This window comes from Bufo gargarizans, chromosome 2 (assembly GCF_014858855.1).
Source record: "Bufo gargarizans isolate SCDJY-AF-19 chromosome 2, ASM1485885v1, whole genome shotgun sequence".
Taxonomy (NCBI): domain Eukaryota; kingdom Metazoa; phylum Chordata; class Amphibia; order Anura; family Bufonidae; genus Bufo; species Bufo gargarizans.
The window spans coordinates 694,562,756-694,580,837 of NC_058081.1; the positions used below are offsets into that span (position 1 = coordinate 694,562,756).

The 18,082-nt window shown below is 46.5% G+C and overlaps 1 protein-coding gene across 5 annotated transcripts in view; it reads left to right on the top strand.

The window, feature by feature from the left end:
• Window positions 1-18,082, top strand: part of LOC122928993 (myosin-10-like) — a 137,170-nt gene that overhangs the window by 80,978 nt on the left and 38,110 nt on the right. For all 5 annotated transcript variants that reach the window (XM_044282384.1, XM_044282385.1, XM_044282383.1 and 2 more), the window contains 11 exons: window positions 5,130-5,150; window positions 6,634-6,726; window positions 8,442-8,505; window positions 9,240-9,338; window positions 10,962-11,105; window positions 11,698-11,793; window positions 11,903-12,021; window positions 12,100-12,252; window positions 14,509-14,682; window positions 14,822-14,995; window positions 16,234-16,348. In XM_044282384.1, coding sequence (XP_044138319.1) covers window positions 5,130-5,150; window positions 6,634-6,726; window positions 8,442-8,505; window positions 9,240-9,338; window positions 10,962-11,105; window positions 11,698-11,793; window positions 11,903-12,021; window positions 12,100-12,252; window positions 14,509-14,682; window positions 14,822-14,995; window positions 16,234-16,348 — 1,252 coding nt within the window. The remainder of the gene's footprint in view (window positions 1-5,129; window positions 5,151-6,633; window positions 6,727-8,441; window positions 8,506-9,239; window positions 9,339-10,961; window positions 11,106-11,697; window positions 11,794-11,902; window positions 12,022-12,099; window positions 12,253-14,508; window positions 14,683-14,821; window positions 14,996-16,233; window positions 16,349-18,082) is intronic.

The window sequence follows — 18,082 nt, forward strand, 5'->3', positions numbered from 1 at the left end:
AAACGCACACATACATCCTAGTGTCTGCAGTCCTTGTCTGTGGATGCTTTTGATTGAAGTAAAAATATTCCACTGCTTGTAGCACAGGGATGACGCCCTAAAATAAACCTTATTTATATTGTCCCGGCAAAAGCGTTGTAAACAGAGCTAACTTAGGCAGAGTACACGTAATGCTCCATCCTCCTAATATAAACTGATGGTGTCTGCAGGAAACGGCCGTCGCTCACATCCACATAGTCTGCAGCGTACAATCATACATTTACATGGGTTTCCTGGGTTTCCTGTCATAGACTTTAATAATATGGCAGATATTATGGCGGCAGTCCAGTACACCACACAGGTGCCCAGTGTCTGGGACGGAGGCCATCAAACGTTTCCTTAGGAAAACAACGGCGCTCTCTTCAATGCAGAAAATGTTTTTTATTCATGTAAAAGTACAGAACGTATACATCACTAGGCAAAAATGTATTGCACACCACAAGAAAACAACCCTGCCGACATTTTGGGCATAATGGACCTTGGTCAGGGCAGTAATCTGTGGTTGGTTGCAGTGGGAAGAGGATCCAGTTGCTCCTTCAGCTCTTCCTGCTGCAACCAGCTACAGATCACTGCTGCAGGGTAGGTCATCAATATCCGATCTGTGATAATCTGACTCCCGGCACCCCCACCGATCAGCTGTATGAAGAGGCGGTGAGTGCTGACTCCCGGCACCCCCCACCGATCAGCTGTATGAAGAGGCGGTGAGTGCTGACTCCCGGCACCCCCACTGATCAGCTGTATGAAGAGGCGGTGAGTGCTGACTCCCGGCACCCCCACCGATCAGCTGTATGAAGAGGCGGTGAGTGCTGACTCCCGGCACCCCCACCGATCAGCTGTATGAAGAGGCGGTGAGTGCTGCCGCCTCATCTTAGGCCAGTGATATCGCGTTCATCTGTCATGTGGCCTAGGCGTAGCTTACTCCCATTCAAGTGAATGGGGCTGGGCTGCAATACCAAGCACAACCACTATACAGTGTATGGCGCTGTGCTTAGTAAGCCCTGCGGAGGCTGTAGCGCTCACCAGAGCACTGCTACCTCTTCACACATGATCAGCAGGGTCCAAGGAGTCGGACCCCCACCAGTCAGATATTGATGACATATGAGGATATTTGTGTCCAGGTTTAGCCCGCACTGGATCCGTAGTGCGCGCTGCAAGGAAAAGGTTGCGTTTCCCAGGTCAGTCTCAGAAGAATCCCAGCAAGCGCTCTGTATTTCAATAAGGTATGTTCAGTTGAGGAAGGCTGGACAGGCTGAAACGCGTCCTGTAATCTTTGATTATTTTCTGAAATAAAGAATATACCTTATTAAAATACGGAGCGCTTGCTGGACTATCCTGAGGATAGACCACAATATTAAAGGGTTTCGCCAGGATTAGAAGAACATGGACAGCGCCACCCCTGTCTATGGTCGGTGTGTGATATTGCAGGTCAGCTCCTTTGGAGTCCATGGACAGAGCCGCAATACCGCACCCAACCTGTGGACAGGAGCGGTGCCATTTATGGAAGAAAGCAGCCATCTTTTTCTCAGTATGGACAACCCCTTTAAACTTCCTGGAAAACCCTTTTAAAAATCTGGCAGCTCACGTCAATTTCTGCTCTGAAAATTTCTGCAGCCTGTAGAGGACATTTGTTAGAATCTCATCCGCTTGCCTGCGACTATATTCCTCATTGCAATTTTTATGTGCAAATCCGCACTGAAACTTTGCCGCTAATCCGTTCCGTGTGCATTTACCCTAATGGGTGTGAAAAAGTCCGGCGTGACGACATGCCAGCGCAATAAATGTGTGATCTTTGTGTTGGTTCAGTGTGCCCGCCCGCGTAGAATCCGGCTTCTCCTGGGACCAGCAAACATGAAAGCATCGAATATGTAACGAGTACCTCCTTCTATGTTCCGTATGTCCACACGCCTCGCCGTCCGATCACACGGGCTGCATGAATATTTTTATTTATTTTTTGGGGAATATTACTGCCTAGGCGTAGACACTTCACGGTGCAATGCTCTGCAGACTTGTCTATCCTCCGGTTACTAACGGATTTTGTTGATTATTTTGTGCATTTTACTAATACCAGATGGAATCTTTCAAATCTGTCAAACGCAAGGCAAGTGGAGGATGTGTGCACCCTGCATGATGTGTGTGATGCATGCCGCTAGCACCACCGTAGCCGCGCTACGCCCGCCCTGTTCAGTAGTTTAGCGCAGTGGAATTATTTCGCTAGATATGAACCTAACATAGGATGTATACGGAACGCCAGCTACGGGTTAAGTCAAAAGTCTGGGGTAGGGCCGTGTAGATGGTCAGTAGGTGCAGCCGTTGGTCTGACATATGGTAATAAGGCTGCGTTTACATCTGCCTGAAGAAATATCGACAAAAAAAAATTGCGGATTTTTTTCCCCCCCCAGTAAAACGACAGGTTCCCTTTATAAGCCAATGGGTCGGTCGTGTGACTTATCCTATTAAAAGTGTAAACCCCAGCGGAGAGGTGAACAGGAGCATTCATGGCTATTCCATTGGCTAGCAGACCCTCCAGCGTCATGTCTCCTGAGAGAACAAAGGGCAGACTAGATGGGCCGAATGGTTCTCATCTGCCGACACATTCTATGATCGGTCCAATCCAACATGGCGGACTTCTCCTAGCCAAACATCCGCTGTGGAGGGGCAGTCAGCATCAGCTAATATTAGGGGGGAGTTCAGAGCCGGAAAGATGTTTTAGGTTTTTATAGATGTTTGACTTTTGACTTATCCTGTATATTAATAATAGTTTATTTGTGAATTGATCTGATAATGAGTTTACTGCACATGGAAAATGATTATGTATTTCAGTCAGCAATAGATTTATAGGTATGAGACCTAGACAGATTATAGATGGATAATAGATAGGAGACACAGATACTATAGATAACGATAGATATTAGATAGATAGGGAAATAGATATTTAGATAGATAGGAGATAGTATCTACCCATCTATCAATATACACTCACCTAAAGAATTATTAGGAACACCTGTTCTATTTCTCATTAATGCGATTATCTAGTCAACCAATCACATGGCAGTTGCTTCGATGCATGTAGGGTTGTGGTCCTGGTCAAGACAATCTCCTGAACTCCAAACTGAATGTCAGAACGGGAAAGAAAGGTGATTTAAGCAATTTTGAGCGTGGCATGGTTGTTGGTGCCAGACGGGCCGGTCTGAGTATTTCACAATCTGCTCAGTTACTGGGATTTTCACGCACAACCATTTCTAGGGTTTACAAAGAATGGTGTGAAAAGGGAAAAACATCCAGTGTGCGGCAGTCCTGTGGGCGAAAATGCCTTGTTGATGCTAGAGGTCAGAGGAGAATGGGCCGACTGATTCAAGCTGATAGAAGAGCAACGTTGACTGAAAAGACCACTCGTTACAACCGAGGTCTGCAGCAAAGCATTTGTGAAGCCACAACACGCACAACCTTGAGGCGGATGGGCTACAACAGCAGAAGACCCCACCGGGTACCACTCATCTCCACTACAAATAGGAAAAAGAGGCTACAATTTGCACGAGCTCACCAAAATTGGACTGTTGAAGACTGGAAAAATGTTGCCTGGTCTGAGTCTCGATTTCTGTTGAGACATTCAAATGGTAGAGTCCGAATTTGGCGTAAACAGAATGAGAACATGTATCCATCATGCCTTGTTACCACTGTGCAGGCTGGTGGTGGTGGTGTAATGGTGTGGGGGATGTTTTATGGGCACACTTTAGGCCCCTTAGTGCCAATTGGCCATCGTTTAAATGCCACGGGCTACCTGAGCATTGTTTCTGACCATGTCCATCCCTTCATGACCACCATGTACCCATCCTCTGATGGCTACTTCCAGCAGGATAATGCACCATGTCACAAAGCTCGAATCATTTCAAATTGGTTTCTTGAACATGACAATGAGTTCACTGTACTAAAATGGCCACCAGAGTCACCAGATCTCAGCCCAATAGAGCATCTTTGGGATGTGGTGGAACGGGAGCTTCGTGCCCTGGATGTGCATCCCTCAAATCTCCATCAACTGCAAGATGCTATCCTATCAATATGGGCCAACATTTCTAAAGAATGCTATCAGCACCTTGTTGAATCAATGCCACGTAGAATAAGGCAGTTCTGAAGGCAAAAGGGGGTCCAACACCGTATTAGTATGGTGGTCCTAATAATTCTTTAGGTGAGTGTATATTAGATATAAAGATAGATATTAGATAAATAGATGGATAAGAGAGATACAGAGAAATAGATATTTAGATAGATAGATAACCGATAGGTAGATACTATAGATATTAGATACATAGGTAGATAAGAGATACAGACAGATACTATAGATAGATCATGATAGATACAGATAGATATTAGATACATAGGTAGATAGATGAGAGAAATACAGATGGATAGATATGAGATACTGTACATAGATATTTAGGCTGTTTCCTAGATTCCCCCTTTATTAAGGTGTGACTATAGTTTTCATGACTCCGATGCATACTGCCTTCACCCAGTTAAATGTTGGGACCACATATATGTAAAGAATAGTCCTTGTATGAGTTGCTATAAAATGTCCCAAAATGCAGCCCTTTGTATTGTATGGCGCGTATAAGCCTACGAGCCGTGAAGATGGCGATAACCCACCACCTGTATGGTATTTCGCACCGCGCTCCGACGTGCCGACATGTCACCGCTGCAGTCACCCATTGACATGCCAGCACCTCTAAGGTCACCATTGTGGCCAGTGATTGACTGCAGCAGTTACACGTGGTGTCCTCCCTGGAGCATGGAGGACAGAGCCCGGGGATCAGGACAGTATCGGTAAGTATTCTGCTGTTTGGACAGTCCCTTTAACTAGAGGAGGCGGCAGTGTGGTTTCTATCTCTGCTCTTGCTTTTATTTGCCATCACTCAGCACATTGTATGTGACTTATGTTATTTATTCCACTGTTCTTTTCACCTGATCACAAACATTACCGTCACTCAGTTCTTAGATGTTTTAGCATTTGATTAGAGTTTTCTTTTAGCCTTTTTTGTCCTCATTAACCCTTGTTTTATGTGTTTTCCCCTCCATGTCATGTGCGGTTCCCCCAGAACTCCAATACTATGTCATATGTGAGTAACACATTTCCTTTCACTTTAATTTTGCTGCTTCTGTTTTATGTTTTATGATTATGATGATCCCTGTTTTATGTTTACATGCATTTTACACTCATTACTAAGAAGCAGACCATGGATGGATTGCATTAGTCCTCGTCCGCTAGTCGAGCTGTGGCCCAAACATTTACTTTACAGGCTTTTATCACTGGGTTTTGTAGAGAGCTTGAGGTTACAGGTTATTCCACATGCAGGTTATAGTGACCGATACGTCCTCTCCAGGTGTGATGACGTTTCCACTGCCTGGTCCTGTCAAAGTGCAGAGGACATGGCAGTTGCAGAGAGAGCAGAGCCTCTAGGTGTAATGGTAACGCCCCCGTTGCTCCTAGAGGCTCATTTCCATATAATAAAACCTCATGTTTCTCAGCAATACGGGCACATATGAACATGGGACCAACACAGATGCCTTCAGCTGCCAAGCGCACATGTAACAGGTCAGCCAGTGTCATAGGGATAAAACTGCTGACAGATGCCCTTTAAAGGGTTTGGGATCCGCACAAGCATCAGACCCATTAAGCTAGGTTAATCTGGCTGTTTTCCGTTCAGAGTCTGCAGGAATAAGTAGCGTACTGCAGATTATCATTAGATCCCTTGCCGAAATTCATGTAAATTTCAACACGTGTGAATTTGAAGGGGTTACAGGAGAGTCCAATGTAAGTTGAGTGCAGTAGGTTGTACATCTCAACTGCACTGCCAGAACTTTCCACACTTTGGTTAGAAGCTGCTTGTGGGTTTTTCTTTGGTGCTCAGACACCTTTTCCCCCAAATTCCTTTTTTCTTTTGTAAAATCACCATGAAACACAATCGTGGCCTCTGTACCATTAGCTGACCTTCACTTTGGATGGGGGCTGCGTACTGCTACAACCTACTTGACGAATTGGTGGTCCAGCACCTATCTCCATTTCTTCCCCTGTCTGGTGAGGTGGCCTCATGTACGTTCAGCTCTCTTGTAGAAGAAACTTGCGCATACATGGACGCCCCTCATTCATTGTCTTCACATGGCTCCTCACCAGGCGGGATGGAGGTCGAGGGGCCCCAGTTCTGGAGATAGGCACAGGTAACAGAGGTGGAACCGGCTACTGCCGGACATTTGATATTTCTTGTGCATATTGTCAGCCCTGTGCATCGCTGTGAACTGCAGTGTTTGGGGGGCTTTAGTTGGCCCCATGGTTTAACCCTTTATAGACTTATCTAAATTTAATCTGGCTGATATCCTCCGGGTGACTTATCACGCAGATGTTATCTATTGCATGCACCTGTATGGCTGCTTTAGTCTTCTGCACCCAAAAAATTTAAATCTGTTTATTCCCCCAAAATGACATCTTAAATAGTTTCTCCCCATAAACCACTTCTTGCTGCGAGGCTTCTCTGACTTGACCCCTTGAAGGCGTCCTGTACACTGTATTGCGGTTTGTTATAATGATTTCTTTGTTATCCCCAGGGAGAGCTCGAGCACCAGCTTCTGCAAGCTAACCCCATATTAGAAGCTTTCGGCAACGCCAAGACGGTGAAAAACGACAACTCTTCGCGATTTGTAAGTGCACAAGCTTTCCGTCTGAGTTATGGGACTTAAAGGGATTCTGTCATCAAGATTTTCGATATGGAGCTGTTCATATCATCTTCAGTCTCCATTATCTAATTAAAAATATACTAGTTTTACCCCCACCTGTCCTGTTTTATTAATATGCTAATTACCTTACTAACATGCCCAAGGGGCTGTCCCTCCGGCCGTTTGTGCCCAGCTGTGCCCCTTATCTCATAGCCCAGCGCTGCCCCACTGCTAATTATGCACTCCTCTCATCGCCGATGGTGCGCTGTAATCTCGCGCATGCGCCCTAAATTCACTGGTCGGCGCCCACCGGCGAAGTGCGCAGACAGCTGGTGCATGAGCGCTTCATTCGCTGCGGGCGCTGACCAAATCAGAGAGGTTCCCCGATTTGGGACCCAATTGTAATAAGCCAGAATGGAGAGCCGCCTCATGTAAGAGCAATTCCCATTGTGGAGGACTCTAGTGGTCATCTGAGTAACCACCATGTAATACTACATTTCACCTGTAGTGGCCGCCGCAGCGGAAATACCTGGCTGGCAGCAGCTTTCCTGAGCACAATCTGCTATTTGCCAGGGGTGTCGGGAGCAGGGTCGGGATCACCAGATCGCTCCAGGAGCACATTTTGAAAGGGGCGAACTCTGATGACAGATACATACAGTTGCGTCCATCATCCATATATACATTATTTTTTTACTGGATAATGCTGTGTGTAATAGTATACTCTACTACTACTACTACTACTACTACTATTACTAGTACCACTTCTACTACTAAACTACTCGTACTATTACTACTATCATCACTAGTACTACTACCACTGCTAGTGCTACTACTAGAACTGCCACTTCTACTAGTACTACTTCTCCTACTACTACCACTACTTCTACTACCGCTACTATTACCATCACTAGTACTACTACTACTAACTACTACTAATCTAATACTATTATTACTACTACCACAGCCACTACTATTACCAGTATTAGTACAACTACTACTTCTACTAGTACTACTAGCATTACTACTTATATTACTAGTACTACTACTTCTACTACTGCTACCACTACAAATATTTGTACTACTACCAATGCTACTACTACTAATACTACGACTTTTACCAATACTTTTACTACTACTTCAAGTACTCCTAATGCTAATACTACTACTACTACTACTACTACTACTACTACTACTACTACTACTACTACTACTAATTCAAGTACTCCTACTAATATTACTACTACTCCACATCCTTTTGTTTGCAGGTTACTGGTCAGACAGATGGACGTCTGTCTGGCTGATGTAACCCTATTGGCACATTTAGCCTGTAGGTTAGGATCACATGCCACACGTACATCAGACATAATATGAACCCAGCCTAGTATTTATAATATTAATACTATTTTCTTACTACTTCTTGTACACCAAGCTCACGATCCTACTGCCCTGAGGGCTGAGAAAGTGTTGGTGGGGCCCATAACAACTAATCACATCGCGCCCCACTTTTACAAAACTTCTCTGGGAAATTGAATGCTAGAATCTGATTGGTTGCTGTAGGCAGCCCTGACGCTTTTTTTATGGGGAGCGGGCCTACTGTGTTTGAAGGGTGATGCGCCACCTACTGGATGAAAAAGCTAATTGCGCCACCTCCGTGTATGACGGCAGCATTATTCTAACGTTATTTATTTCACTTCTCACAGGGTAAATTTATCAGAATTAATTTCGACGTCGCCGGATACATCGTTGGAGCCAACATTGAAACCTGTATCCTTTCAGCATGTTGTCGTGATATCATGTAGAAAATGATGCCCACTTTCTAGCATTTAGTGCTGAAAATGAATTGGTGTGAATAATGCAGAATATTGGATCCACGTAGTGATAAGAGAAACCTCCTTTAGGGCAAGTTCACGTATGGTAGAAGCGATGCGGGTTTTGTGCTGTGGGGTTCAGTGTGGACCTGTCAGTAACAGCCTGCGTCCCACATGTAATAACTCTGCACTGATGGGGGGCAATCACCCCGAAACAGCTGTCTGCAGAGGAAGTACTGGCCTGGCTCTAATCCTAAGTTATGTCGCAAGGCCTGTTTAGAAGGTCAAACACTGTCTTCTAGGATAGCTGCCTTCCACCTGTTGGCACCAGAGGCACAGCTTTCTTTTCTTTTTTGGAAAGAGCTGCCTTACATATCTTTTCCCCAGAGGAGCGTTGCCTGGCTTATAAGACGCCCTACACCTACTGGGCACTCCGCACAAGGAGAAATAGTACCCCCCAGGATCCTAAATGTGAATAGAATGAATCAGACCCTCCGGACAAGAAAAAAGACTCTGGAACAGCCTCTGGAAATGAACATGTTTCCATTCACTGTCAGTAAACCAAGGTTTTAAGCAGTAGTAAAGAGTTGAAGCCCAGGCTCTTAGAAAGCTCCTTGTAAAGGGGAACCCATTTCTGCGTTCGTTCACATGTACCCATTCTTCTTGTGTCGCTCCTTAATCACCCTTCAGATTTACTGGAAAAATCCAGAGCAGTCCGCCAGGCTAAGGACGAACGGACCTTCCATGTTTTTTATCAGCTTTTAGCTGGAGCAGGAGAGCACGTCAAAAGTAAGCCATGTTGTGTAATATATCGCTTGTTGTTCACCCCCCCAGCCCTGTACCTCACATGGATCCAGGGATCTCCCCATTCATTCATTGCTTTAGTTGCTCATATAGATTTATTTCAAGCTGGCAGCTTAGGGGGCATGTCCTTTCTGCTACAGCTCTCTCCCTATCACATCTCAGGGGATGTGTCCTTCCAGCTGCAGCTCTCTTCCCATCACAGCTCAGAGGGAGTGTTCTTTCTGCTGCAGCTCTCTTCCTATGACAACTCGGGGGCATTTTCTTTCTGCTGCAGCTTTCTCCCTTTGACAGCCCAAGGGGCACATCCTGTCTGCTGCAGCCCTGTAACTATGGCAGTTGAAGGATGGAACTGAGCATGTGCTTCTGTCTTGGTGAGCAGGACAGAGGTGCGCAGGTGGCACTATACAGATAGAATTCATTGATAACTCACTGGCTACACTAAGGACTCTCAGGACACGGTCCTACATGTCCGCTACACTAAGGACTCTCGGGACACGGTCATACATGTCCGCTACACTAAGGACTCTCGGGACACGGTCATGCATGTCCGCTACACTAAGGACTCTCGGGACACGGTCCTACATGTCCGCTACACTAAGGACTCTCGGGACACGGTCCTACATGTCCGCTACACTAAGGACTCTCGGGACACGGTCCTACATGTCCGCTACACTAAGGACTCTCGGGACACGGTCCTACATGTCCGCTACACTAAGGACTCTCGGGACACGGTCCTACATGTCCGCTACACTAAGGACTCTCGGGACACGGTCCTACATGTCCGCTACACTAAGGACTCTCGGGACACGGTCCTACATGTCCGCTACACTAAGGACTCTCGGGACACGGTCCTACATGTCCGCTACACTAAGGACTCTCGGGACACGGTCCTACATGTCCGCTACACTAAGGACTCTCGGGACACGGTCCTACATGTCCGCTACACTAAGGACTCTCGGGACACGGTCCTACATGTCCGCTACACTAAGGACTCTCGGGACACGGTCCTACATGTCCGCTACACTAAGGACTCTCGGGACACGGTCCTACATGTCCGCTACACTAAGGACTCTCGGGACACGGTCCTACATGTCCGCTACACTAAGGACTCTCGGGACACGGTCCTACATGTCCGCTACACTAAGGACTCTCGGGACACGGTCCTACATGTCCGCTACACTAAGGACTCTCGGGACACGGTCCTACATGTCCGCTACACTAAGGACTCTCGGGACACGGTCCTACATGTCCGCTACACTAAGGACTCTCGGGACACGGTCCTACATGTCCGCTACACTAAGGACTCTCGGGACACGGTCCTACATGTCCGCTACACTAAGGACTCTCGGGACACGGTCCTACATGTCCGCTACACTAAGGACTCTCGGGACACGGTCCTACATGTCCGCTACACTAAGGACTCTCGGGACACGGTCCTACATGTCCGCTACACTAAGGACTCTCGGGACACGGTCCTACATGTCCGCTACACTAAGGACTCTCGGGACACGGTCCTACATGTGATTGATATGTTGAGCTGTTTGTATTGTACGGTATAATGTGCCGGGGATGGCGGTGGTGATGATCCTCTCTCCTGTTCCTCTCCAGCTGACTTGTTACTGGAGGGCTTCGGTCAGTACCGCTTTCTATCCAATGGAAGCATTACCATTCCCGGGCAGCAGGACAAGGAGCTCTTCCAGGAGACCATGGAGTCCATGAAAATCATGGGAATTAATCACGAAGAAATCATGTGTAAGTAACGAGCCGCCCCCAGTTTGATGACAGCCGATTGTTTAGGTCCGTTATTCCCTGAGACGCCATTTTTGAGACTCTCCTGACTCTTAGCGGGAAGGAAGAGTCTGCAGGGAGTGCTCCCAGCCGGCTTAAAGGGGCAAGCGCACAAATTAGATTTCCTGTGTTTGGTATGGAGTCGCATTATTGGTTTACAGAATGTGGGTTATATTTTATAAAAATATGGAAGGGTAATACATTTATAGCGGCTAAAACGAGGATATTCGTGTGCTTGTGTGTCCCTAAAGGGGGGCCTAAAAAAACAGTTTGCGTTAACCTATCTTAGGCCAGTCTAAGAAAAGAAAAACGGAGGGATTTGTGCCAGTAAATTAGCGCATTTGGGACGGTCTAAAAGTCAGCAAAAGAAATGTACACTCGCTGTGGGTCAGCGTAGATTTGCCCCAAAGATTGCGATGTTTTCTGGCGTTCTTCTTAATAAATCCAGATCTGGAGACCACACCCAACCCCTTGAAGGCCATAGTAGTATGTGCAACATTTTGCGGTAGTAATGTGCAACATTCTGTGTAGTCATCATGTGTACGCTTTCTTCCAGCTATGCTGAAGATGGCGTCTGCAGTCCTCCAGTTTGGCAACATCATTTTCCGAAAGGAGAGGAACACAGACCAAGCTTCCATGCCGGATAACACAGGTGGGTATCTCTCCATAGACTTAAAGGGGTTGTCCTAGTAAGACAACCAAGCGACTTCTTCATAGGCGCCATTGTGCACAGTTTGAAAGTCGCGTTTGGTGTTTTCCAGCTGCCCAGAAACTGTGTCACCTACTGGGACTCAACGTGACAGAATTTACCCGTGCCATCTTGATGCCAAAGATTAAAGTGGGGCGCGATTACGTCCAGAAGGCGCAAACTAAGGAGCAGGTGATTATCTGATAGTCTGACCACAGCAGGTATATGTCTGACGCCAGGTTACAGATTGACCCCGATCTTTGTCGCTAGGCGGATTTTGCTGTGGAAGCGCTCGCCAAAGCGTTGTATGAGCGGCTCTTCCGCTGGCTGGTTCATCGCCTTAACCGAGCTCTGGATAGGACAAAGAGACAAGGCGCCTCCTTCATAGGGATTCTGGACATCGCCGGTTTTGAAATCTTTGAGGTAAGCTTGATTACAGATCCCTCCCTTTTTTTGCACCTGCCATTTATGCTGGAGCTCTTTTTTTTTTTTTGGGGGGGGGGGGGGTGTTTTGACGTCTCCTTCTCCATACGGGAAACATTTCATGAATATAATTAGTAGTAATTTAGCACCCACTCACCTGTTTTCTGGCATAGTCGTAAACCCTGTGTTTGCAACTTTTTAAATGCCATAGCGCACAAGAAAAGGAATGAAACGCCACAAAAACGCTGTGTGTGAAAACACCCTTAGGGCTCATGCACACAGCCGTTGAATGGGTCTGCAATCCGGAAGGTCGGCGCACTACAGAGTACTTCCATGGGGTTCTCTCCGTGCGGTGCGGACGGATCATGGACCCATTCAAGTTGAATGGGCCTGGATCCATCGCGGCAGCCACACGGATGGTGCCCGTGCATGGGAGACCGCAAAATCGCGGTCCCCAATGCACGGAGCGGCCAAACAACGGCCGTGTGAATGAGCCCTTAGGGCTTATTCACACGGCCTTTGTGGTTCTGTTCCGTGCATTGGGGACCGCGATTTGTGGCCCCCAATGCATGGGCAACGTCTGTGTGGGGGCCGGGACGGATCGAGACCCATTCAACTTAAATGGGTCCGTGATCCGTCCGCACCGCAAGAAAATAGAGCAAGTTCTATTTTTTTTATTTTTTTTTGTGGTGTGGAGGCACGGACAAACACCACGGAAGCACTCCGTGGGGTTCCAATCCGTGCTTCCGTTCCGCATCTCCGTGATTGCGGAACCATTCAAGTGAATAGGTCCGCATCCATGATGCGGAGTGCACACGGGCCGGTGCAATACAGCCACGGAACCACAACGGGCGTGTGAACAAGCCCTTATTCTGAGAAATCTAGGTGACCACCAATGTGGCTGCCAACAAGTCTGTCTAGTTCTCCAGTGAGATGGGAGTGGAGGATGAGTCATTGCATAACGAGGCAGTTTTTCCGTTTAGCTGCGCTGGGGGCCATCCCCTGGGGGAGCCATATTAATGACCTAATAGACTGACACAGAGACAGATCAGAGAAACGGCTAAGTAGGATTTTGGGCTATTTGACAGAAACAGGTTTGACAGCATGGATTCCATCACAGGCAGGCACCTGCGGGCGTTGTTCAGGTACATAAGTACGTGATGCTCCTCGGATTAATTAATGCTGAGAGCATCAGGTCGTTATGTGGCCAGCGGCCGTGAGGAGGCCCACCGGGGAATTTCCCTGTAGGATCTATTGCCAGTCTGCCCCTGGTGGACGCACCCTTAGATTTTAGCAACAATACTGTTGTCAATTGGTTTCCGTAGAAAATACGGGTGCAGTCTGTGAAGGTAATAGGCCGGGAGTTAGGAATGTAGAAATATCTGTGTAGAAGATTTATGATTTCTCCCTGTCCACACAGTCTGATTTTTACACATTCATCCGTTCATGATTCCATGACTATTAGTCAGGGTATTACAGCATGTGTAAGACCCTACAGTACATACACTTGAGAGATACTGTAATAAAGGGTATAGTCACACATAGCGGTTGGGTTGAGGTTCACTTAAAACCGGAGCAACACAGCATAAAGGAGGTTGTCCCATTAACACAACGTATCCCCAATCCTGTGGTAGCGTCTGATCAGTGGGGTCCGGCCACTGGGCTCCCTGCATGAGGGTCCATGCTCCCCCAGCTTGAATAGACAAGTGGTCACACGTGCCCTGCCGCTCCATTCATCTCTATGGTGGCGGCAGAGATAGTGATTTGTACTCGGCTGTCTCCTGCAGTCCCATAGAGTTGAATTGAGCGGTGGACACTCTGAGCACTATGACGTCATCGGCGCAGGCGCTGTGGAGATGTCTGAGCAGGGAAGCGGTCGGACATTCACTGCGCATGCGCCGAATACAGACGTGCACGGCGCATGCGCAAGAATTCGTCCGTTTGATCGCATTCCGGAGGAGATGGGCGGGCTGGAGGGACGCGCTGGGCGGCGGCATTTTGTGAAGGTAGACCGATCCTCTAGGTGCTAATGACGCCCCCATAGCACCTAGAGGGTCATTAGCATATCAATATAAGTTCTTTTTTTAGCGAAACGGCTGCCCCAAAAGCTATGATATTAGGATTGTTTGGCAGAGCAGACACTAGCGGATCGCTAGTGTCTGAAAGCGAATTATGAGAAAACGAAGTGGTGGAAAGCAGTGTTTTTTGAGGACTTTTGTCTGTGATATTAATATTAATGTCCGCTTCTTTCCACAGCTGAACTCCTTCGAACAGCTCTGTATTAATTACACCAACGAGAAACTGCAGCAGCTCTTCAACCACACCATGTTCATCCTGGAGCAAGAAGAATACCAACGCGAAGGCATCGAGTGGAACTTCATTGACTTTGGCCTGGACCTGCAGCCTTGTATTGATCTGATCGAGAGGCCGGTAAGATGCTGACCTACATACAGTACTGCCTGTATATAAGATGCCGGCCCTTCTGTTCCAGCGAAATATCTTAGGTCATCCTATACTTTCCATTTGTAAATCAGTGCCGTTCTACTCCTTGGTTTCTTGTGTTCTTTAGGCAAATCCTCCAGGTGTCTTGTCCCTGCTGGATGAAGAGTGCTGGTTTCCGAAGGCCACAGATAAAAGTTTTGTAGAAAAGGTCATCCAAGAACTTGGCACCCATCCAAAATTCCAGAAACCAAGGCAGCTCAGAGACAAGGCTGACCTATGCATCATCCATTATGCTGGCAAGGTGGGTGACTGTGCAGGGATGCCCTCTATATATACAGTGCTAGCATCGTTCTCAAGTCAGATAATGTCTATATGTTCAGTGCCAAAGAATAAACCCGTATGTGTGTTGACAATTTTTTTTTTGTGCATGGCCACGCTGTTCTGTGGTCTTGGTGCACAATATAATATTACACTGTGTAGACTAGATGAATTCACCATAGGAGGGATCAGGAGGAATAGTGAGCACTCCACCGACATCTATTGAAGGTGTATGGAGGGATCAGAAGGAAATGTGAGCGCTCCACTGACATCTATTGAAGGTGTATAGAGGGATCAGGAGGAAAGGTCAGCGCTCCACGACATCTATTGAAGGTGTATGGAGGTATCAGAAGGAAAGGTGAGCGCTCCACCAACATCTATTGAAGGTGTATGGAGGTATCAGAAGGAAAGGTGAGCGCTCCACCAACATCTATTGAAGGTGTATGGAGGGATCAGGAGGAATAGTGAGCACTCCACCGACATCTATTGAAGGTGTATGGAGGTATCGGGAGGAAAGGTGAGCGCTCCACTGACATCTATTGCAGGTGTATGGAGGTATCAGGAGGAAAGGTGAGCGCTCCACCGACATCTATTGAAGGTGTATGGAGGGATCAGGAGGAAAGGTGAGCGCTCCACCGACATCTATTGCAGGTGTATGGAGGGATCAGGAGTAATACTGAGCGTGAAGTTGACATCTATTGAACGTGTACGAATAGATCGGGAGGAATAGGGAGTATTTGGCTGATAACTATGATGGGAGCGGGTGGAATAACAACCGTTTGGCCAACATCTATTGAAGATATATGGAGAGATCAGGAGAACCTATCCTGAGGACTGGTCATCAACATTAAACACACGGAAACCCCTTTCAAGGCACAAGATGCACATCCAGTGCAAAAGTCCACACTCACGAGATCTAAGGAGATTTAGAAGTAGATGTAGGAGTTATAATATACACCTTCAGAAAGTTTGAAACGCGTGAAGGTTTACATGACATGAATAACATCTGTTTTGAATCTGATTCATTAATAAAATGTTGGGTATTAATGTCATTGATGCTGGAGGATTACTTTGACCTTTTCCCTTGGTTGTACATGTACCTTGGTTGTTCCAAACTCCATACATTCCCCTAAACATGGTGCCCTGTACAGTCAGGTGGAGGTTAGCGTGACGGTATGTATTGTTCAGCTATGTAGTAACCTCATTTCTGGGTGTTCTTAGGTGGATTACAAAGCCGATGAATGGCTGATGAAGAACATGGATCCTCTCAATGACAACGTGGCTACTCTCCTTCATCAGAGTACAGACAAATTCACAGCAGAGCTTTGGAAAGATGGTGAGTGCCGACAATGTCTAACACCATGTGTAATGTTGATGGTCTATCCTCAGCATAGGCCATCAGTATTATGTTGGTGGGGGTCTGACTCCTGGGAGCCCCAATGATCAGCAGACTGAAAAGGGTTGATGGTCTATCCTCACACTGCCTGCACCCGCACAACAGCTACATATTTAGTTGTATTTCTGTCCATTGTGTAGTGAACTGAGCTGGTAATTTCAGTGTTCCTTCTACCGAAGTGAATGGAAGAAGCGCTCCAGTTATTAGTTCTATCCAAGCCATCAATATCAAAATCCTGGACAACCCCTTTAAGTGTCCCCCTTAACTGTTTACCCAGACACATATGGTCATACCTCTCAACATTTTGAAAAGCCCAGAGAGGGACAACAGCAATGATGCACCTATAGTGACCCTTGGCAATTTATTTTGTAACGTTAATAAAATAAAAGTAAGGCTCACCTAACCTCATTCCCCCCATGAGCAGAGCACATCATGCTCTCCCAAGCAGCAGGCACAATGCAGTGACATCATCACACCCAGCCTGTGTGCATTCCTGCTCAGTTCAGCAGGCCTGATGATGTCACCGCATTGTGCCTGCTGCTGGAGAGAGGACCAGCCATTGTACGGTGATGGCTCCCTGCTTCACCATTGCATTCAATTGATGCAGTTGAATTGGGGTACAGTTTTGGGCTTATACTTCACATTTAGTGGTTTTCTATGTGGCAGTACTTGGTCCAATGTTTGGACCAAAAAGTTTCCCGACACCTAGAGCCATTAATGTTCCTATTTTGATAAGTAGCCGTAGGTGTCTGTGAGACTTCTTACCTTGTACATGTGGTTTATCATGAGTTGGACATTTAAAAAGCAACTTCATTTCATTCCTGGAAGTCATTGGTGAAGAAGATCGGCCTCCAAGTTCCAGTGACACCAGTGCTTTATGGTATTGATGCATTCTTAATAAAATTCTCTGCTCCTGTCGAACTCCTCTGCCTAACACCAGGCGTCTAGAATGAGAGATACTCAGGCTGGTCCTGCATGGTATTATATGGTGTTAGGGTCTAATGAGGAATGAATATACATTCCCTGTACAAGTCCAGGCTCACAGACAATTATAAGACGTCTGTGATATGTATTATATAGCGGTATGTAAGTCATGTGCTTGTCTTCTCCACTAACCTGTAGCCTCTTTAATATAACTCTTCTTTCTCTCTTTGCTTTTCCTTCCTGGTTCCTTCCTTGGACACCACATGATGGACTCCGTCTATAAATCTTTGGCTTTGTATTCTGTGTTTTTTATTATTTTCATTTCCTTACAAACTACTAATACACATCCCTGCTGTCCTATACTGACATGTACGACCGTCCTGTATTCATACCCACTGCTATCCCATAATCATACCCACTACTGTCCATATTCATACCCACTACCATGCAAATTCATACCCACTTCTGTCCATATTCATACCCACTTCTGTCCATATTCATACCCACTACTGTCCATATTCATACCCACTACTGTCCATATTCATACCCACTACTGTCCATTTTCATACCCACTACTGTCCATATTCATACCCACTACCATGCAAATTCATACCCACTTCTGTCCATATTCATACTCCTACTGTCCATATTCATACCCACTACTATCCTATATTCATACCCACTACTATCCCTATTCATACCCACTTCTGTCCATATTCATATTACTTTTTCCCACATGAAATATCCCAC